The following is a 21,884-nucleotide window of genomic DNA, read 5'->3' on the forward strand; positions in this document are numbered from 1 at the left end:
TTTGCGGTGGTAAAGCAAAAAAAAAGAAAAATTTTCTTACATGAATTTTTCATTGACTCAAAAAAAAGAAGGGATTATTAACAAGACCAAAGTTGATCTTAGACCATTCATTATTACATAATGTTAAGAACACAATCTAGATATTTACTAAGATCTATTGCATCAAGCACTGTTCGTGCTTCATCTACTACTCGTGTTGCTTTGCCATCACTTTATAGACAATCTGTCAAATTTTATTCTACTAAAGACAATAATAATGCCACCGACAAGAAACAACAAGAAGAAGCTACAAAATCTATATTGAACGATGAAATGTTGGCTAGAGCAGGTTTTGAAGATGTTGATCCTAAAGAAAAATCCAGCAGTGCTGAAGGTGAAGATGCTGCAACTTCTGATAAAAGATCTGAACGTAAAAGAAAGAGAGCTCAAACTTCTAAAGATTTACAACGTGAAAAATATGCCAACTTCTTTTATTTGAGTACTTTTGCCCTTGGATTGGGTGGACTTGCATACATGAGTAGAGATTGGGATTCTGAAAAGGAACAAGAAGACATGGATGGTAAAAACATTGAAAATGGTTATACTCCAAAATTGATGTATGATAGAATGAGTAAAAGATTGGCTTCTTTATTTACATTCTTTTCAGAACCAGCCTTTGAAAACTTGTTGCCACCTCCACCTCCAGAACAATACCGTCGTCCATTAACTTTGGTTTTAACTTTAGATGATTTGTTGATTCATTCCAACTGGGATACTCAACATGGTTGGAGAACTGGTAAGAGACCAGGATTGGATTATTTCTTGGGTTATTTGTCTCAATATTATGAAATTGTTGTTTTTTCAAGTAACCTGCAAATTTACTCCGATAAGACCGTCAACAAATTGGATCCATACCATGCTTATATTTCCTATGCCTTGTTTAGAGAAGCTTGTCGTTACAAAGATGGTAAATTGATTAAAGATTTGTCCTTGTTGAACCGTGATTTGGGTAAAACTGTTATGATTGATGTTGATGAAGATTCTGCTTCATTACAACCAGAAAACTCTATTATTGTTAAGAAATGGGAAGGTCAACCGGATGATTACTTGGTTAGATTAATTCCATTTTTGGAATACTTGGCCACTCAACCAGTTAAAGATGTTAGACCAATTTTGAATTCTTTCCAAGATAAATCCAACATTGTTAGTGAATTTGAAGTTCGTGAAGCTAGATTAAGAGAACAATGGAAGAAAGATCACGGACGTGGTGGACAACCAAATGCTGGTAACTTCCTTGCTAAATTGATGGGTATGCCAACTTCTGAACCAAAGATGCCATTGGACATCATTAGAGAACATGGACAAATGCAATATGAACATTTCCAAAAATACTTGCAAGAAAATGCTCATAAATTCATGGAAGAAGAACAAAAAATGAAGGAAGAATTTGGTAAAGTTACTTTGAACAAATTGATCACCGAAGGTGCACCAAACCCTGAAGAAATTGCCAAAATTCAACAACAAAGAGCATTAGAAGAAGCTCAAAAACAAAAAGAAGGTCAAAATCAAGATCTGTTTTAATTAGTGAATCTAGCACGTGAGATTGATGATTATTCGAAAAAAAAAAAAAATCAAATAAAATTTGTAACAAGGCACTTGTATATATATATATATGTATATAATCATATAACCAACTAATCGTTAAAAGAAAGAAAAGAAGAATGTAAATTATCACGGTCGTATAGAAACTTAGCTTTTGCAACCTTTATGCAGTTTACTATTTTTTTTTTTTTTTTTGGTTGTAGACATCCTAATTGGGATAATTTAAAATCTGGCCCCAATAAAAAGTCACAATCGGATACGTTTGTGAGATATAAAGAAGGGGAAGGGGGGAGGGGAACGATAGAAGAGATATGTACATGTACAATACAATTACTGGCACAATGAAGGAATAAAAGAATAATGGAATCAACCCAACAGCACAATTCCACCTGACAGTACAAAATTTTATGTTTTGTTCCGCACACGCCAGGGCCGAAAATCGGAATATCTTTACACAATCAAGAAAATTAGGAGTAATAATTGTAGAAATGTACAACTAAGTAATGAGGCTGAATGGAAAGAAATAGCAAATACCAGAAGGCGAAATTTTTCTTTAAACTAAACAGATTAGATCTGAAAATATTAATAGGAATAACGGAAGTTCCATTAAATATTGGGGGGGGGGAGAGGTGGAGGAAATGGTCAGGACAGGTTTATTATAGGACTTTCAATGATTGGGCAATTCGGATGCCGTTGTAGAAAGATGGTCAGTGTATTATATGTTCCTTGTAGGTTGATAGGTAAAACTGTAGCGTTTCTTTTTTTCTTTTTCATATATATTATTTCAACTGAATTTGAGGAGAAGAAAGAAGAGGAAAAGGAGGACGTGGTTATGGTTACATTAGAGGAGAATTTCATGAATTGTTTTTGCTGATTTTCAGCCAATCATCAACGGGAATTTACTTGTGAAACTAAGCAAACAATATTGACTTTTGGTTTTGTGTACTGTAAGTTTTTTTTATCTAATTCATCAGTTGGTAAGAAAGCCGAGAAATTTCTTTTTCTCCTTTTTTTATTACTATTGACTAATAAGAAGGAAAGAAAGAAAAATCACATTTCATTAAAAAAAAAAGGAAAAATCTTCATCTTCATTCTTTTTTGAATTTTCATATTACTCTTTTATTTTTGGAATTAATTTGATTATCACCAACTGGTTTAACCAAAGTTATTTTTAATTTCATCTACTCATTTCTACAACCACCATCTTCCCCTATCTCACAGAGTAAAATCACACCCAATTTCAGTTTCTTCTCACAGCAGAAAAAAAAAAAGAACCAATTCCAACGCAGGCGAATCCGAAATTATTAATCATCAATATCACTTGTTTTTTTATTGAAAATGCCACCAAAAGGTCCAAATATCGTCCCTAGACAAGCACCATCTCCTATTGCTATTGCAGGATCACCACCTTCTTCATCATCTTCTGGATCAACCCCAAGAACAATGGCCAGTCCCAATATTTCTATGAGTGCTAAATCACCACTGGTGGTAGCAACTAACAACAATAATAGTAATAACAATCTTGTACCAAAACAAGTGACAACTATACAAACTTCTAAAGATTGGGTACTTCCACCAAGACCAAAACCAGGAAGAAAACCAAGTGTTGATACTCCTGCATCAAAGAGAAAAGCTCAGAATAGAGCAGCTCAAAGAGCTTTTAGAGAAAGAAGAGCTACTAGAGTACAAGAATTAGAACAAAGACTTTTGGAAGTTGAAAAAGAAAGAGATATTAAAGAAATGGCTTTAGTCGGAACTATTAATAAATTAAAGGTGGAGAATCAATTTTTGGTTAAAAATTTAGAACAATTGAAACAGGAGTTAAATCAATTAAAACAATCAACTATGAGAGCTCAAATTCAACAACAACAACAACAGCAAGCTCAACAAGTTTCTGGATCAAACAGACCATCACCCTGTCAACAACAACCAGGTATTAAAATGTCTTATTCATTTAGTTCGTCAAGACCAGGAAGTAATCATCCATCTCCTCATTCAGGTCCTCATAGTGCCATGTCACCAGCAAGCTCTTCATATTCAGTTCAACAAATATCTCCAGCACCATCTGCAGATCTGCCTCCAAATTTCTATACCAATGGAAGTGTCCAAAATACTAGTAGATTGCGTAACTCATCACTGACTCATTTGACACCAATTTCAAACAATCCAACTCCAGCCAAATCAGCAATGTCTTCAAATAGTCAAGATGATGGTGGTGATAACTTTGATTGTGGAGTTTGTCTTAAAGATAATTGTCTTTGTGAATCTGTGGGGTTGAAAGATATTGATACCAACAAGAAGAGTAGTGTTATTGGAAAAGATTTACAAAATCAATTGAATTCATTTAAACCAATGGCAGCTGTTTCATTATCAAGAAAGCGAACTGTTAAATCTATAGATGAAGAACAAGAAATTGATTTTACTAAACAATTTAGTACAAAGACAAAACCAATGCCAGATTTAAAGAGACTTAAAAAGGCGCCGATCCCATCTCCTGTACCAGTTAACAATAATAGCAACAACAACAACAACAATAATAATAATAATAATAATCAACTCACGTCTTCATTTAATGAAGATTCACCAGTTGATAATTGTGGTTTCTGTTCTGATGATACCCCATGTGTTTGTCGTGAAGCTGCCAAGGAAGCTGCAAAGTTAAACAATTATTTAAACAATCCACCACAATCAAACAATGATCAGGATGATATGATGCAAGATGTTCAAGAAGTAGTAGAACATGAAGACGATCATAAAACATTACCACCTATTCAAACCAATAATAAATCACATAATTTCCGTAAATCTTCATTACATGTAATGCATCCTGGTCCAACTATTGAAATTCGTGAATTTTCAAACATTTCTGCTGTTCCTAACGTATTGGCTGGTACAACGGATCCAAGTACTCCAACTGGAACCACCAATACTGACAGATCAAGTATAAGTTCAACAAGTAAAGAAAATTCAAATTCAAATTCAAATTCGAATGACGGAGGATGTACTGGTAATCCAGGTACTTGTAAACAATGTCAAATGGATCCAATGTCAACTTTATTTTGTACTACTGTTGCTAGTAGAACTTCGATAACTTCAGAAACCGTTACTCCAATGAGACAATTATCTAGAAATAATTCAAAATCTTCAATTCCTATAAATTCTTTAAATAATCCTCAAAGTCCTGTTCCACCTCCATTATTACCTACTACTACAAGTAATAATAATTTGAATACTTCATCATCTAGTACTCCTTCTACTCCTTCTAATTCAAATGGTTCTACTGGTATGTTTATACCTTGCGCTGATGCTTATAAAACTTTATCACGTCATAAAAAATTCAATAGTATGGATTTTAGTACTATGGTTGGTAAATTAACAACTAGAGGTATGCAAGTTGAAGTACAATCCGTGGCTAATGTCATTAGAGAACTAGATAGGAGATTATATAATTGATTTCCCAAGATATGTATAAATATATATAATCTTCTGATTTATATGTAGTATTCATTTTTATATTTGAATAATTTTAATGAGATATGTGTATTTGATAAAACAATAATAACTAAAACAATTAATTATGACTATATATATATATAGATAAAAAAATAAAAATAAAAAATTTAAACAATGAATGACATTATTGAAAGCACTTATACTTAATATGTCCAAGTACCTGGCATAGAATAAGTACTAGTTTCAGCAAATGAGAAAAAAGATGAATTAGGATCATCTTCTGGTTCTGCAGATGCTGATTTTGTAACAGGTTTGGTGGATTGGGAATTCAAATTACTACTTCCAGTTACAGTAGGATCACTACCAACAGTTCTGGATTCATGTTTAATAGCAGATGTTTCAGGAGCAACAAAACTCTTTGGAACCTCAGCAGATCTAACTCCAGATGAAGTAGCTTCTTCCGCGCTAGTATCGACACCAAAATTATTTGACTTGGTTTGTAATTTCTTTGGTGAAGTACTATCTAAAGCATAACCACCAGTATCGGATCTTACAGAATCATCTAATCCAGGAATGTTAGCTTGTTGGGAAGTGAAATTCAATGATGGACTAACTGGTTCTTTTTGGTCTGGATACTTTGGAGCCTTTGATAATTCATTATAACCATTAGATCCAGTAGATTTGATTCCTGAAGATGAAGAAACAGTTGGATTGGAACTTGCACCAACATCAGTTGAAGTTGTAGTTGGTTCACTATAGCCACCAGCAGATGAACTGGAATCTTTAGATTGACCACTGGTAGAAGGAGCAGGACCATTGAAACCTGGAATACCAGCAAAGTTGAAACCTGGAATAGTGGATCTTCCTGATGATGCAGTGGTTGTATCATTAGCACCACTGATACCACTAGAGGTAGTTTTAGCAGAATCATGATGTCCAGCTGAAGTAGATGGCTTAACAGACTTGTTGCTGGATCCGGTTCTAGAATCTCCAACTGATCGATCAGTAGAAGAAACACCTGATTGAGATGAAGAAGCTGGTGCAGATGGTGCAGCATCAGCAGTGATTTCTGGTCTATCAGAGTCGTGTGATTTTCTAATAGCAGCAGCGGCGGCAGCAGCAGCCAATCCACCAGAAACCGATCCAGCAAGTGCACCACTAACTAATCCAGTTGAAGGCTCCTTTTTGTTTTCACGAAGTGACATTGGTGAGCCATGACCGAAATGATGATGATTGTCACCGTGATTATGACTAGTGGTTGGCGATTTAGGAGTTTGAGATGGAGATTTAGTATGTTGCTGAGATGGAGATTTTGAACCTTGAATTGGTGATTTTGATTCATGACTAGCAACTCTCTTGTTACTATTGATCTTTTCAATGGCCAAATCTGGATACTGAGCAATTTCATTACCATTTTCATCTCTGACAATACCACTACTAGCATCAACTTGCAATTCTTTCACATTGGCAACAATTGCTGCGTGAGTTTTTTGTAATCTAGCAACAGCAGTTCTAGCAATCTTAGTGGCAAGAGTGTTATCTTTGATGCCTTTGACATTGACAAAAATTTCATCGTCCTCAGTGGCAGCCGGAGCAACTGGAGCAGCCAGAGCAACTGGAGCAGATGATGAAGTTGTACCAGATGAAGTGGTAATGTCAGGACTATCATTGGTATCCTGCTTTTTGATTGGTGGTTGGCCAGAATAGTCAGTAGAGTCTGGGTACTTATGCTTTTGAGCAGGACTAGAATCTGGAGATTCTTGAGATAATGATCTATCCTTTCTCTCAATACCTTTTTCGTGCTCGGCAGCAGCAACACCACTACCAACACCAGCACTCAATGCAGCAACTTCAATTGGAGTCAATCCAGAAGATCCCTGTGTATGTTTTTGTGCGGAACTAACATTCTTTCTGGCAGCTTCAGCTAATCTCTTTTTAGCAGCTTCTGTTTGTTGATAAGTATCTAATTTACCACCATCATCGGAAGCAGTGGAAGAAGTAAATGGATTACTTTCATGGGTTTGATGACTAGTAGATGGTGATGAAACATCTCTACTTTTCTGACCACCCAACTCACTTGAGCCACTTGTACCAGCACCAGAAGCACTATAATTATCATCCTTGTAGATTTCTTTAGTGTTTGCATTGATAACTAATTTCCCACTACTCAAATCAACACCTTTGTCATCTAATTTTTTGGATGCCTTTTTAGCAGTTCTTAATGCTTCATCTTTGTCTTCAATACCAATAACTTCAACAACCAAGTTTTCATCAGAGTTGTTACGAACATCATTTGAATGACCACGAGAATCAATAAATTCATCTTGGGTTGGTTTAGTTTGGTTTTGAGATCCTCTTGCACCAAGTGCAGCAGCACCCGCAGCAAGACCTCCGAGAGAGCCAATCACAGCAGCTTCTCTATGATTTGAACCAGCATGGCTACCGTAGGATCCAGCACCAGTTCTATGTGCATCTCTCTCTTGTTTAGCCTCAGTGCTTCCTTTAGCATACCCATGTTCGTACAAGTCTTGCTTCAATTTTTCATCAAGAACATCAGCTACTTGTGAATAACCAGCACCATAACTTGCTTGTTTTAAGTTTGGATCAGTAAAACCAAGTCCTTTATTTCCTTGAGAATAACCGGTATCATAGCTTGCTTCTTTCAAATTTGGTGCGATACCAGCAGCAACACCAGCATCATAGCTGGATTGCTTCAAGTTTGGATCAGTGGAGCCAAGTCCTTTATTTCCTTGGGAATAACCAGTATCGTAGCTTGCTTGTTTTAAGTTTGGAACAATACCAGCAGCAACACCAGTATCATAGCTGGATTGCTTCAAGTTTGGATCAATACCAGTAGTTTCTTGTTGTTTACCTAAATATGGGTGCTTACCTTGGGAATAGCCTTCATTATAAGCTTCTTGCTGGAAAGATGGTTCTAAGGAAGATCTAGCATCTTTTGCACTACTCAACCCCTTTTTGGCTTCAGCAGCAGCAACAGCAACACCAGCTCCAGCAGCGGCAGCAGCAACGGCAGTAGCAGCTGGCAAAGATTTTGAATCACGTTTCAGTTTTTCAACATAAGAATTGTCAATGTTAGGTTCTGGTAATTCAGATTCACCAATTGGTTTGGTGGCATTGTAAGAAGCTCCAGATATAGTTCTTTGGTGGTTTGGTAATTTAGCTTCAGAATATACTGTCGATGTAACTTCAAGTTTACCCTTTTTATACCCTTCTTGATACAAATCGGTTTCAGTTAAGCCTACTTCAGAAATATCAGTGGCAGCACCTGTGGTGGTGCTAGAAGTAGCTATACCAGCAGCAGATCCGGCAAGTGACTTCTTTACTTCTTCTGGCCTCGCGGTAGGATAATTATCTGGCAATTTTTGGACATCATTATCATCTTGTACAGAAGTAGCATTGGCATTCAATTTATTTGGGTCAGTTTTGTAAGATGGTAACTTTGCAATCGATGGATCAGCATCCTCGGCAACAGCAATCAAGGATTCAGGTTGGCCAGTAAAACCGTGTTGTTTGTTGTATTCTTCGGTCTCCTTTTCCCAAAGCTTTCTATCGTTGGAGTAAACAGTTTCCTTTTCATCAACAGTAGCTCCAGCTCCAAGCGTGGTTTCTCTTTCAAGCTCATTCTTGTTAGCCTTGTAAGCAGGGAACTTTTTAATATCTGGATCAACATCGGCAGCTTCTTGAATCAAAGATTCAGTTGGATTTCCAAAACCATGTTTCTTATTATAATCCTCGGTCTCTTTCTCCCAGAGTTTTCTATCATTAGATTTAACAGCTTCTCTTTCAGCAGGAGTAGCGTTTCTACCAAGGCTAGTTTCTCTATCCAATTCTCTTTGGTCAACCTTATGAGGTGGCAAACTGGCAATCTTTGGATCAGCATTTTCTGCATCTTCGAGTAAAGATTCATCAACATCTTGATCTTTAGATGATTTATTACCTCCTGCAATAGTCGAACCCACAGCACCTACAGCACCACCAAGTGCAGCTCCTGCGGCAGCTAAGTATCCCTTTGAACTTGAATTTGAAGTTGCATCAGTTTCAGATGGAACATTCTTTGATGAATGTGGGATTGTCTCAGAACTAGTATGGGCTGGTAATGTTGCAATTCTAGTATCACTGTCTTCTGCTTCTTGAAGCAAACTTTCTTTTGGTGGTTCGAAACCATGAGATTTATTGTATTCATCAGTTTCATGCTCCCAAAGTTTTCTATTGTTTGCATTAACAAGCTCCTTTTCTTCCAAAGTGGCATTAGGACCAAGAGTAGTTTCGGCTTTCAATTCCTTCTCATTGACTTTGTGGGCTGGCAATGATGCAATTGTTGAATCTTTTTTCTCAGCATCTTGAACTAATGAATCGTCAACATCTTGCTCTTTAGAATTCTTACTACCAAATGCATAACCAACTGCACCACCAATAGCAGCTCCAGCAGCTGCCAAATAACCTTTGGAAGATGACGAATCTTTGTTGGCATCTGGAGCAGCAGTAGTAGTACCTGCAGATTTGTTAGTGGTATGTGTTGGAGAAGCAATGCTTGCACTAGTTGAACCATACACTGGTTTGTTGGCTGTAGATGCATCCTTAGAAGCTGTTGGAACAGCACCAGAACTTCCATAAGCAGGTAATTTGTTGATTCTTGGATCAGCATCTTCTGCTTCTTGAAGTAAAGACTCTTTTGGATTAGCAAAACCGTGTTGAACATTATAATCTTCAGTCTCAAGTTCCCATTCATTCAATTCATTGTTTTCAACAACGTCACGTTGGGTAAAAGTGGCATTATCACCTAATGATTCTTCTTTCTTTAATTCATTTTTGTTAGTTTTATGAGCTGGAAGCTTATTAATTGCCGAGTCTGCATCTTCAGCTTCTTGAAGTAAAGATTCCTTAGGATTAGTGAAACCATGAGATTTATTATATTCTTCAGTTTCCCTATCCCAGATTTTCTCTTCATTGCTATAGACGACTTCCCTTTGAGGTAAAGTAGCCTGTTTACTCAAAGTAGTTTCATTGTCCAATTCCTTCAGGTTAGTTTTATGAGAAGGAAATTTGTTAATTGCAGGGTCAACATCTTCAGCTTCTTGAAGTAACGACTCCTTAGGGTTAGAAAAACCATGCTTCTTGTTATAATCATCGGTTTCTCTTTCCCATTCTCTAACTTCATTTTCAGCAACCAATTCACGTTCATCAAAATCAGCATTTGGAGCAAGAGTTTCTTCTTTCTTCAACAGTTTCTCATTGGTTCTATGAGCCGGTAATCTTCCAATAGCCAGGTCAGCGTCTTCAGCTTCTTGAAGCAAAGATTCTTTAGGATTGGTGAATCCATGAGATTTGTTGTAATCTTCAGTTTCTTTTTCCCAAATTCTCTCTTCATTATCGTAAACAACTTCCTTTTCAGGTAATGTTGCAGTTTTACTCAATGATGTTTCTTTCTTCAATTGATCCTTGTTGGTTTTATGAGATGGCAACTTGTTGATACTAGGATCGACATCTTCAGCTTCTTGAAGTAAACTTTCCTTTGGATTAGTAAAACCATGCTTCTTGTTATAATCATCAGTTTCTCTTTCCCATTGATTTCTCTCGTTTGAATTGACAAGTTCTTTTTCAAAAACAGAAGCATCTTTACCAAGAGTTTCTTCCTTGGCCAATTCGCCTTTGTTAACTCTATGGGATGGTAGTTTGGCGATCGCTGGATCAACTTTCTCAGCATCTTCAATTAAAGAATCCTCAACATCTTGTTCTTTTGACGATTTGCCACCAGCAAGAGTAGCACCAACTGCACCAACTGCCCCAGCAAGAGTAGCACCTGCAGCAGCCAAATAACCAGTGTTTGAAGAAGTATCAGTACCAGCACGAGAAGTAGCATTATGTTCAGAAAGTGCCTTATCTTTACCAGCTTGGTAAGCTTCTTTGGTAATATCATCTTCATAACTAGCATATCCACCAGTAGGCTTAAAGTTGGTCTCACCTTTGGATCTTCCTGAAGTATAAGCATCAGCCAATGTGTCTTTGTTTTTGTCACTAGAAGATATTCCTGAAGTGGCAGCAGCGGCACCACCTAAACCTAAAGCTCCAGCAGCAGCGACAGTGGCACCAATAGCCGCATCTTTGGTAGATTGGAAAAGACCACCTGTTTGGGAGGCACTTCCACCAGCACTTGGATCTAAAGTTTTAGTTCCTTCGTTGGCTGAAGTAGTATTAGCACCGAGCAAAGCATCGCGATGTTGGGTGGAATTCTTGTCAATACCTTGATAAAGGTCCTTACCTTGTTTGTAGCCAGCTGCGTAAGCTTCATCATTGACAACAGCAGCTTGTCCTTCAACAAAAGCAGAATCTTGAACAGATTGTTCTTTACCAACAGTGTAAGCAGAATCCGGGACAGTATTAGAGGCACCATATGAAGACACTGGTTCCAGTTCTTTGGTAGCAGAAGATCCTCTTTTCAAACCCAAGTAAGCAGCGGCAGCTCCCAATGCCCCGGTAGCCCCTGCGGCAACACCAGCACTAGTGCCAGTAGTATTAGTCTTGGAGCTGGTTTCTGGTGTAGAAACAACTATGTCATCTTCATCACCAACATCTTGAAGTTTTGGAGCTTGAATTGGTTCATTATGAACAGCGTAACTTGAAGCATTACTTGGTTTTTGTTTCAAATTGTCAATTTTTGCTTCAGTTTGTTTGAGTTCTCTATCAAGATCAGAAATTTTCTTGTCATCTTCTAAATTGGCTTGTGTATTACCAACCAGAGTAGCACCAACACCTGACTCAGAAGTGGTACCAGTGGCAGCATCAGGACCGGAACCTGCTGCGGCAATAATACCAGCAGCAAGGGCACTGGAGCCAGCAACGGCAGCAGCACCTGTGGCTGAAGTAGTCTTAGCACCAGAGGCTACATTCGAAGCATCACCACCCTTTGAAGACACACCAGAGTTGTCAGAATCTTTGTTCTGGTACTGGGATGTACCAGTGGTTGAATCCTTGGATTGATCATGAGATGATGGCACAGAACCACCAGTTGAGCTAGTAACATCTCTGTTTGATTTAGTTGAAGTACCTTGAGGATGATGATTTTGTTCAAGAATACCAGTAACACCATCTGGATTATAAGCAGACTTGTTTTCCTCATGGATTTCTCTTTGTTTAGCAGGATCAACTTTGGAAGATCCACCAACAATAGCAGTTCCTCTACCTCCAGTTTTTTCACCAGTAGAGTGTTCTTCCATGGCAGAAGATTGATACTCAACTCTACCTTGTTTATTACCTTCTTGGTAGGCTTCTTCTTTAATGCCTTGGAAATCAAAATCATCTTCAAGAGCAATACCGGAACCTTGATTATCATTGTGATAAGCGCTTGGTTCTGTCTTTAAATTTGAAAGATCATTGTACTCAGCTTTAGTTCTTTCATTGTATTTTGATTCATCAGAAGTGCTTCTTGTTGTAGCAGCAGCAACACCAGCACCAGCTCCAGCTCCGACAGCAGCAGCAGTAGTGGCAGTACTAACAGAAAGAAGTCCACCTTGAGTATCTTTAGGATCAAAGAATGTACCTTCACCTTCAATGGTCTTGGCACCTTCTGTGTAGTTTTGTTCGCCATCATCATCTACTCCTGGTTGATGTTCGTTATCTACTTTGCCACCTGTAATGACTGTTGGGTCTGTTGGTTGCTTGGAGTTAGCAAAATCACCAGTGATTGTATGATCAAGTGGTTCTCTGGAACGTCTTGGTGGAGAAGTTACAACACGGCCGACAGAAGATTCAGCCAAGATCTCTTTATCTGTACCAGAAGTAGGAGAAGTAACATTTCTACTGCTGGATGGAGTAGTTGTAGCATCAGCTTCAGCTTCAGCAGCACCTACGCCAGCACCAACCGCGGCTGCACCAACACCAGTAGCGAATTTTGCATCATGGGTCTGAGTTGGTGTATGGGGTGTTTTACCATGTTTAGCGTGGAAATGAAATAATTTATGACCTTCTTCATAAGCTTCTTTGAGAATTTCTTTATGGTGTTGAGCATCTGTAGTTGTAGTACCAGTTGTTGAAGATTTTGATTTTGAGTCACTGATAGTACTAGCACCGGATTTCTGTTTACGATGGAAAAATTTACGACCTTCATTGTAAGCTTCATCGACTATATCTTCATGGTCTTTTGAGGTAGTATGAGTGGATGGTTTTTGTGTTTTCTTTGGGGATGCTTGAGATGTGGAATCTCTTTTATCAGATTTGAATGCATTCTTCACTTTAGTGAAGAATTTTCCATCAGAAGAACTCATGATTGGGGTTTAATAATACAACAATTGAAAAATGTATGCAAGTATTCTATACGCGCACACACAGAAATGGGGAGGAGGGTAGGATAGGTTGGATAAAAAGTAGTTTTCAAGTATCAATTGATGTTGTAAATGAAACAATTAATATAAAAAAATAAAATGGCAACAAATTCACTATGGTACAAAAAAAAATAAAAAAAAAATTTGGAATGAAATTTCAGGGAGTTGGTGAAATTGTTGTTTTAAATTGCAAAGTTGATCGGCAGCCACCCTTCTGTACAAACAGTAAAAAAAAAAAAAAAGACGGGGGTGGGTGGTATGGTATGGAATTGGCAGAAAGAAAAAACAAAAATATGAAATTTTCAGCCAAAAGGGATGACAATGATATATGAATACACAATTATTTATAACCTGATTGAAACTTTTTTTCAGTGAAACGACGAATCAGATATAGTAATAAATCGTATAAACAGGTTGTGGGAAAGGAGGAGTTTAAGAATTGTTCGTCGTCCTTTACGTGTGTTGTTCGTATCAGTTGTGATAATCAAAAGATAAAGTTAAAAAAGGGGTTTAACTTGTATTGGTTGGATTGTAATTATAAATATTTATATATAAAAGAAAAGGTTAAACTTATACCAAGAACAAGTTATAGAAATAAACTTGAGATGAGACGATTGAAAGGGTATTTATACTATAGGTGAGTCTATAATCTCACGAAGCAAACGAGTTCAATTGTGGCTTAATTTATAACATGAATTGAGCACTTCTTTGTCATATTTCATAAATGAATGATCACTATGATTTATTCATCTGGAATTTTCACCCACATTCACTAGATTGCTATTTTTTGTTACTGTGTACAATTAATTTTGTGGTGCGTTTCTGTAACCACACGTAATGAATTTTTCTCTGACAACTACTCCCCTTTTCTATTGTAGTACTGGGTAGTGCACGATGGGTAAATTAAAGGGGGTTTTTTTTTTATTGTTCTATTGTTCTTATTACTGGACAGTCATTTGGGATTTGAATTTTTTGACAACCAAGTATATACAATTAAAGAATGGCAACCATAAGTTGTAATCAATTCACATTTCAATTGATAGCAATTGATAGCAATTGACCTGTTGCCGAACTTTCGATTGCAATAAGATCGTACATTCTCTACATGTAAGACGTCAAAACGAATTAACCGATATTCGAGTCACGGGTGTGAAACCTTTTAGGGGGTTTTGTCTCGTATTACATGGTTGATTTTTTATTTTTTTTTTTGGGTTATCTATAGTTACGAGTCACTTATATTTTGTAATAAACGGAATAGATGGGAAACCAATTGTTGATATGCACAATGAGAAAGAGCAAGTGAATTATATCATTAGTCCAATCTTGCAATATGTGTAATTTAATTTCCATTGCGTAGTCCTCCTACCCCATGGATAAGTTAATTTTCTTATAATGCAATCAATCCGAAATAGCAAGCAATCCTACTGTGTTGTAAATTATTGATGAAATTCGAATGCAGTTAACAAGAGACAAGAAACAGCATCAAATGCTAAATTCCAATTATGTCAAATTGATTGCCTTCAAAAAATGTGATACCAACACCCCCCCAGGTGCACACACACATACATACATGAGTCAATTGTAATTCCAATCTACTTTTATAATCCACGAATCAACCAAGTTTGTGGGTGTTTTATTCAACTTGATTTCGTTTGGAAAAACTGTATATTTAGCGCAATCCGAATTAAACATCTCGGATCTAGTTATCCGTTTAACATATACTTTATTTTCTAGAATCAAATGGAACAAATTACCGTTCTTTCCATGATATCCAATGTAGGCGGATGACGTTAGTTATCCATATCATCAGAAGATCACCAGTTGTAACTTAAAAATAGTCAATGCAAGATCTATTATGCTTGAAGTATATATATACACATATACACAATTTCTATTTATATTCAGGTTTTTTATTTCGTTTATTATAGATTAATCTCGTCACTAACCATTCTAAACTTTCTTTTAACCCCTGATTTTCCAATACAGAAACCGGTAATAATTTTGAATCCGTAGCTTCTAATTCACTTACTAATCTTATAAACACCCCTGTTTTAAGTGATACTAAATCCACAGCTTGTGGTAAATCTTGTTTATTAGCCAACATTAATATGGGTACATTTACTGTTCCATCAACATTATTATTAGCTCCTGTATTAGTAGAATCATTTTCATCATCTATTTGCATCCAAATATCATCATTTGCAATATCAATCAAAGTTTCATAACATTCTTGAAATCTATCAGTATCTGTTGAATCAATAATGAAAATTATTCCATGGCATTGTTTAAAATATCTTGACCACATACTTCTTAATGATTTTTGACCTCCTAAATCCCAAAATTTTAAATTTATATTTTTAAATTGATTTGACATTGGTGAATCTGAATCTTTTGATTGAAATTTAATAGTAATTGTATTTTGTCCTACTGTTGGTAATATTCTTTTTGATTTTAATATATCTGATGTTGATTTCCCATCCTGTTCTTTTGTACTTGATTTAGAATTCGAATTACCATTATTGGATGTTTCTGTTGATGAAGGATATAATAGTTTTAGATGTTCTAAAAATGTTGTTTTACCAGCATTATCTAACCCCAAGATTAGAATATTGTATTGTTCTCGTTTGGTATATTGGGTATACAATGATGATACAAGATGAAACATGTGATAGTAGTAATTAAGTGGTAATAGTAGTAATATGAATTATGAGAGTGTGATATCTAACAGTATTGGTGGTGTTTATGTACTAGGTGGGAGGATCTTATCTATATTTCGTAATTGTTCTATTATTTTCATATTCGAGGTTTTCTTCTTTTTTTTTTCTCTCTCTCTCTCTCTCTTCAACAATTTTTTTTTTGCCTTGTTGTCTGTTGTCTGTTTGTTTGAGGGTTTTCATTCAATTTTGGTTTTTCTATGTGCTTATGTAATCGATTACCTCATCACCAATTATCGTGTATAAATACCAAGAATCCACCATGAAAGAAAAAAAAAACTTTTCACTTTTCATTTTTGTTCTTCTTCTTTTTTATACAAACAACAACAAATAAACTAACAAACAAGTATGTTAATCAAAGACTATTCATTTGATTTTTTTGGATTTATTTATTTTTATGATGAATAACTAGATAGGGACAACTGAGTTTTAATAACATTGAAGACAGTTGTTTAATTAAGATAGTAGAAAAACATATCTGATCTTAATAAATTCAAAATCAAATCAACACTAGATTTCTACAAAAAAATTTGTTCAATTAACTAACAATTGAAATATAGGTATATTCTATAAAAAGGAGTTATTCAATATATACTACTAATAATATACATTATATTTATTTGATATATTTTTTTTTCTTTTTGTCTTCCGATTATTGATCTTTCTTTGTAAGATTTGGTTTACCAACATAAATATAGGAAACAACAAACATCAACCAAGCAATGATAACTAAAGTAGTACTTGCAATATATAACCAAGAATTGGTTATATCCCAAGACCTTTTGAACTCATCATTAGCTAAATGTCTAACAGTAACAACTCGTTTATCAGATAAATAAGATAATCCAACTCTTTTATAATCCAATTCAAATGTAAACATACCATGATGGTCAGGAATAGTAAAATTGGCATAATATGCATAAGTATCTAATTGAGTAGAATCAGATTCATTGGAACTAACTTCACCCAATGGTCTTAAATTCAATCTTTGATAAGGATCCAACATTTTAAAAGATAATTGCAATTGATCATCATCATTTTCAACTTTAAATGGAACCCATTTATCATCAACCAATTCAGAAACTCCAATAGTATAAATAGCTTGATCCTTAATTCTATACAATTGAGGATTTGGTTTAGTTGGTTCAATTTCTTTAACATGTTGTACAAATTGTAATTTTAATTTACCTTGTTTTTGGAAACACCATTTATATAAATCTGGAACATTCAATAATGAAGAAGAGCCCAACCAAACTAATCTAGCATTATTTAATGCTTGGAATCCAACTGATAAATAACCTTGTTCACCAAAAGTCCAAGTAGTTTCACCATCCATTGATGATTCACCAATTTTATTAGTATAACCAGTGGATGAAGATCCAACAATTGGGAAAACATATTCATTATTTGAAATTAAAGCAGCATTACCGTCATATTCTTTACCAATTAATAAATCTTCATTGGAAATTAATCTAGAATTGATGATATTTTCTTTAATTAATTCAACATTTCCATTTTTATTTGAATTAAAATGATCAAAATATTTATAATTTTTAGGTGATGGATAAATACCAACTTCATTTAAAAATCCTCTAATTCCATCAGGTAAAACACCAATTGATCCACCAACAACTAAAATATTACCATCTTCATTAAGAAATCTTAATAAATTATGTTGATTTAAAACTTCTTTAAGTTTAATTGCTTTTTTACTTGATGGGAAAAATACAATATGTTGAAATTTTGGAAAATCTTGATAAAATAATTCAATTTCTTCTCCTTGTTCATCTTCATTATTATTATAAGTTGAAATAGTAACTGTAAATTTATCATTTAAATAATTCATAAATTCATCAATTGGTTTACTCAAGGATGTAGAATCGTTCAAATGAATCAATTCAGAATCATATAAAACTAAAACATTTTCAGAATCCAAAAAAGATTTAGCATTAACAATTGTTAATAATAAACATGTTAGAAAGATGTAAAATTGTTTAAACATCTTGATTGGTAGTTGTTATTGTCCTTGTTGTTGATAATGAATGAATATGTTTTTTGTTATTCGGTGGCATGAAATTTTTCGTTCGTTTGTTCAAGTTTTTTTCTTTTCCTCTCTCTCTCTCTCTCTCTCTCTCTCTGTGTGTGTTTCTCCCTTTGCGTGTCTGGGTTTTGAGAATTGACGTGTAATTTTGTCATTAATACCCGTAAACTCGGCCGCAGCAACACAGTATGATGATAAACCATACCCAAGTTTATTCAAGTCAGCTCAGTCAACAAGAGGTCTGTAGAACATAAATCACACGATCATTTGAACCAACTCACACTGTGTCAAATCTATTCATCAATGTCCTAATATGTCATTCTAATCAAGTCCATTATCCTTCGCAGTAAAACCATCATCACGGAAAAAAAAAAAACCTCTGGTCTGAAAAACAGCAACTCATCATTAATCAATACCATCACAACAACAACGACTCATAATGGCAATCAAAGTAAAAGTAGAATTCTTAGGAGGGTTAGATATAATATCTGAGTCCAAAAGAGAACATAAATGTATATTACCATATGAAGAAGGAGAAGTAACTGTTAAAGAATTAATTGAATATATTACTAAAAATATAATTAAAGATCCTAAAGATATACCTGTTTTCATTGAAGATAATACTGTTAGACCGGGTATTTTAGTTTTAATTAATGATACTGATTGGGAATTAGAAGGTATGGAAGATTATGTTATTGAAAATGGTGATGTTTTTACATTTACAAGTACTTTACATGGTGGTTAGAAAAAAAATACTGACTAATTAAATATATACATTAAGATTATTATTAAATTTGAAATGATATGATAGGAAAGGAATAACTAAATAGGTAATAATCTACAACCTAATAAACCTTGACCATCCCAATCATCAGATGGTATTAAATTCAATGATACTTTTTCATTTTGATTTCTTTTAATTTCAACAGGTATAGTTTTACCAATTTTAACTCTAGTTACTAAATTTCTTAACCTATTATTATTTGAAGCATGTATATCATGATCAAATAATAAAATTTCATCATTTTCTTTTAATCCTGCTTTAAAAGCAGGACCTCCATTAACAACTTCAGCAACCCTAGCAAATGGAATAGTATACTCTATGGTTCTCCTACTCTGACTATCATTCATCTCTTCTTCTACATCTTGTCCAATTGGATTATCAATTTGTCGTTGAGCAAATTCTTGACTCATTTTATCATCAATTAATTCAAGTATTAATTTATAATCATTTTTTAATCTAATTATTCTTACACGAATTAATCGAATACTAACAACATCAATATCATTTCTAGGATATCCATCAGATGTAATTAATGAAGTATTCATATCACAATTATATTTATGATTTAATAAATCAAATAATATATTTAATTGTTTTTCAATATCTTGTTTAATTATTTCAAGTTCTTGAAATGTTAATCTTGAATTTATATTTTTATATTCTTTTAAATTCAATTGGATCTAAATTTAATGTTTGCATTAATCCTGTGAATGATGAATCATTAAGATCGTGTTCGTCTACTGTCATTGTTTCCTTAGTTTATTAATTGATTGATTGATTGATTGAGTAATGATGATGGCAAAATCAGTATAATTGTCAACCCCAGGGATGGTAAATTTTCTTTTGTTTTGTCTCGCAGATATTTCCGTGATCTTATCCACGTGACAAATTCTGTTAGAAACAACAAAAACTGCGGTGATCATAACATCGTGTACATTAAATATTAATAAAAACTAATAGCAAAACTAAATAAAGTAACATGACTATACATTTTCTATTCGTACATACCATCTATCATTATAGACCAAATTATTGTTAATATCATAATAGAAATCCCAAGCATCTTTTCTGAAAATAGGTAAATCCGGCAACATTTCAACTGTTTTGGGATCATTGTTATTTTTTTGTAAATATTTATGTCTTGCAGTACATTCTTTGATTATATTGAATTCATCTTGAATAATTTTAGAATTGCAAAAATTATTAGAAACTTCTTGTGGTCGAGGACAATGTTCCAAATTTATCCACATGGAAAAATCCTTTAGGAAAAAATGATTATGAAATGCAAACTGATTTAAAGCTTCATCACCATATTTATGTGATAATATACTGGATATATTATTGGGCAAATAAACTGAACCCCCTTCAAAAAATGCATGTTGAATAGGACCAAGTTCATTCAAATCTTGCCAATTCCAATTTTTACAATGAACTGGGAAAGACTCTTCAGTAGTTTCAAATGGAGGGTTGATATCATGATCATAGGACAAAGCACTGATATCAATGTATAACCCAGTACTAATATCAATAAACCTTGCATCAATATGGTTTTTACTATTCCCTTGTCGAATAAAAGTTGGACTAACTTCTAACCAATACCTCGAATTACCAAATCGAGGATTTTCCAATATCAAAGTCTTGTTAAGCTCTTGTGCTAAACGATTCAATTGTTGAATCGGCATTTGAATATCAATATCTGTATCCCATGGCATATTTAATCCGTTAAATTTCCATCCTAATAAACTTCCGTAATTAATCCAACTTTGGTATCCATAACTTTCCATTAATTGAAACCAAACTCTAATCATATGATGAAGTATAGACTGACGTTCTCTATCCCCAACAAATCTGTTGAAAAATGGATATGCTATATGATGAGAATGGCCTTGAACTATGTCGCTGTAGATCCAAGGATATTTGAAATATCTATCGGTTTTATCAACCATATTATTAGCATATTTTAAAAACTCAAGCTGTTTTAATTCCTTCAAAGATATACTTTGCTCATCTAATCGATCTTGTAATACATCAATTTCATGGTTAGGATCAAAGATAAAATCATTTCGATCAAGATTGACTCTATTTTGCAATCGTCCAATATTTTTTGTAACCAATTTATCATTAATTTTTAAGTTTGTCATTGATTCTACCAATTGATCAGTAGTAACCGGATGATTTTGTACATGATGTTGAATTCCAGATCTTTTCTTGCCAATTACAGGAATTTCAATAAAAGATTTATCAGTAGTCATGATTAATTTTTGTGGAATAGCAAACTGACAATATAAATGACACATTCCTCTTGATTTCTTTGTATTTAACGATTCCAACCAATGAGCCGATACACTTGAATAGTCCATTAATCGATTGTCACAAGTACTACTACCAATGGATCTTACTGATGATAATTTATGATCCGCAAAACTTAGATCGATCCAATCATCCCAATGGAAAAATATACCATCTTTATTATGCTGTGAATTTTGTAAATAATCTAGGATATTTAATAAATTTTTTTTTGGATTAAAATTTGGATTCATTTGATGTGATTGTAATGCTTGATATTCTAAAACAGTTTGATTTGGGGGAGTAAACAAACCGGAATAAATGGTTCTCAATAGACATAGTGTAAGGAACGATATTAATAGTATCCATCGCGTTCGACGGTTATTTAATTTGGGGAAGGTTGTCAATGGTTTATTCATCATAATCAGATTAGCCATTCTTGAGTTGTTAATCTGGTTGGAATTGGTAAGAAAGAAAAGGTTGCTAAAGGGATGTAAAATAAATAAATAAGAAAAAAAAAACTTTTTTCTAATATACAAGTTGGTTGTAAAAAAAAAAGGATGATGATATATGTACTCGGGTCGATAGTTAGACAGACCGTCAGTTAAGCTGCGACTAAAGCAAACGAAATCTAAAAGCTGTGCGTTGTTTAAAAAAAAAATAAAAAATGTAAATATATTTTTAGA

General features: G+C 34.3%; 8 protein-coding genes across 8 annotated transcripts; 3 read left to right on the forward strand and 5 right to left on the reverse strand. All coding sequences in view use genetic code 12, as the record gives it.

Annotated features, from left to right (window-relative positions):
- Window positions 1–120: 120 nt before the first annotated feature.
- On the forward strand, window positions 121–1,560 carry TIM50 (protein translocase subunit; the record flags this gene model as incomplete). The annotated part of the gene is made up of 1 exon (XM_002549777.1): window positions 121–1,560. One exon carries the CDS (start codon window positions 121–123, stop codon window positions 1,558–1,560), a length of 1,440 nt encoding a protein of 479 aa, XP_002549823.1.
- Window positions 1,561–2,919: 1,359 nt separating this feature from the next.
- Window positions 2,920–5,034, forward strand: HAP43 (Hap43p; the record flags this gene model as incomplete). Its single annotated transcript, XM_002549778.1, has 1 exon — window positions 2,920–5,034. The coding sequence occupies one exon, from the start codon at window positions 2,920–2,922 to the stop codon at window positions 5,032–5,034; it is 2,115 nt and encodes a 704-aa protein (XP_002549824.1).
- A 203-nt stretch (window positions 5,035–5,237) lies between these two features.
- Window positions 5,238–13,316, reverse strand: CTRG_04122 (uncharacterized protein; the record flags this gene model as incomplete). The annotated part of the gene is made up of 1 exon (XM_002549779.1): window positions 5,238–13,316. One exon carries the CDS (start codon window positions 13,314–13,316, stop codon window positions 5,238–5,240), a length of 8,079 nt encoding a protein of 2,692 aa, XP_002549825.1.
- A 1,948-nt stretch (window positions 13,317–15,264) lies between these two features.
- Window positions 15,265–16,038, reverse strand: ARL3 (Arf family GTPase; the record flags this gene model as incomplete). The annotated part of the gene is made up of 1 exon (XM_002549780.1): window positions 15,265–16,038. The coding sequence occupies one exon, from the start codon at window positions 16,036–16,038 to the stop codon at window positions 15,265–15,267; it is 774 nt and encodes a 257-aa protein (XP_002549826.1).
- A 701-nt stretch (window positions 16,039–16,739) lies between these two features.
- WBP1 (dolichyl-diphosphooligosaccharide-protein glycotransferase) lies at window positions 16,740–18,089 on the reverse strand (the record flags this gene model as incomplete). The annotated part of the gene is made up of 1 exon (XM_002549781.1): window positions 16,740–18,089. One exon carries the CDS (start codon window positions 18,087–18,089, stop codon window positions 16,740–16,742), a length of 1,350 nt encoding a protein of 449 aa, XP_002549827.1.
- A 478-nt stretch (window positions 18,090–18,567) lies between these two features.
- Window positions 18,568–18,873, forward strand: CTRG_04125 (ubiquitin-related modifier; the record flags this gene model as incomplete). The annotated part of the gene is made up of 1 exon (XM_002549782.1): window positions 18,568–18,873. One exon carries the CDS (start codon window positions 18,568–18,570, stop codon window positions 18,871–18,873), a length of 306 nt encoding a protein of 101 aa, XP_002549828.1.
- Window positions 18,874–18,950: 77 nt separating this feature from the next.
- On the reverse strand, window positions 18,951–19,457 carry CTRG_04126 (uncharacterized protein; the record flags this gene model as incomplete). Its single annotated transcript, XM_002549783.1, has 1 exon — window positions 18,951–19,457. The coding sequence occupies one exon, from the start codon at window positions 19,455–19,457 to the stop codon at window positions 18,951–18,953; it is 507 nt and encodes a 168-aa protein (XP_002549829.1).
- Window positions 19,458–19,895: 438 nt separating this feature from the next.
- CTRG_04127 (uncharacterized protein) lies at window positions 19,896–21,635 on the reverse strand (the record flags this gene model as incomplete). Its single annotated transcript, XM_002549784.1, has 1 exon — window positions 19,896–21,635. One exon carries the CDS (start codon window positions 21,633–21,635, stop codon window positions 19,896–19,898), a length of 1,740 nt encoding a protein of 579 aa, XP_002549830.1.
- Between the last annotated feature and the right edge of the window lie 249 nt (window positions 21,636–21,884).

This window comes from Candida tropicalis (genome assembly GCF_000006335.3).
Source record: "Candida tropicalis MYA-3404 genomic scaffold supercont3.5, whole genome shotgun sequence".
In the NCBI taxonomy this organism is placed as follows: Eukaryota; Fungi; Ascomycota; class Pichiomycetes; order Serinales; family Debaryomycetaceae; genus Candida; species Candida tropicalis.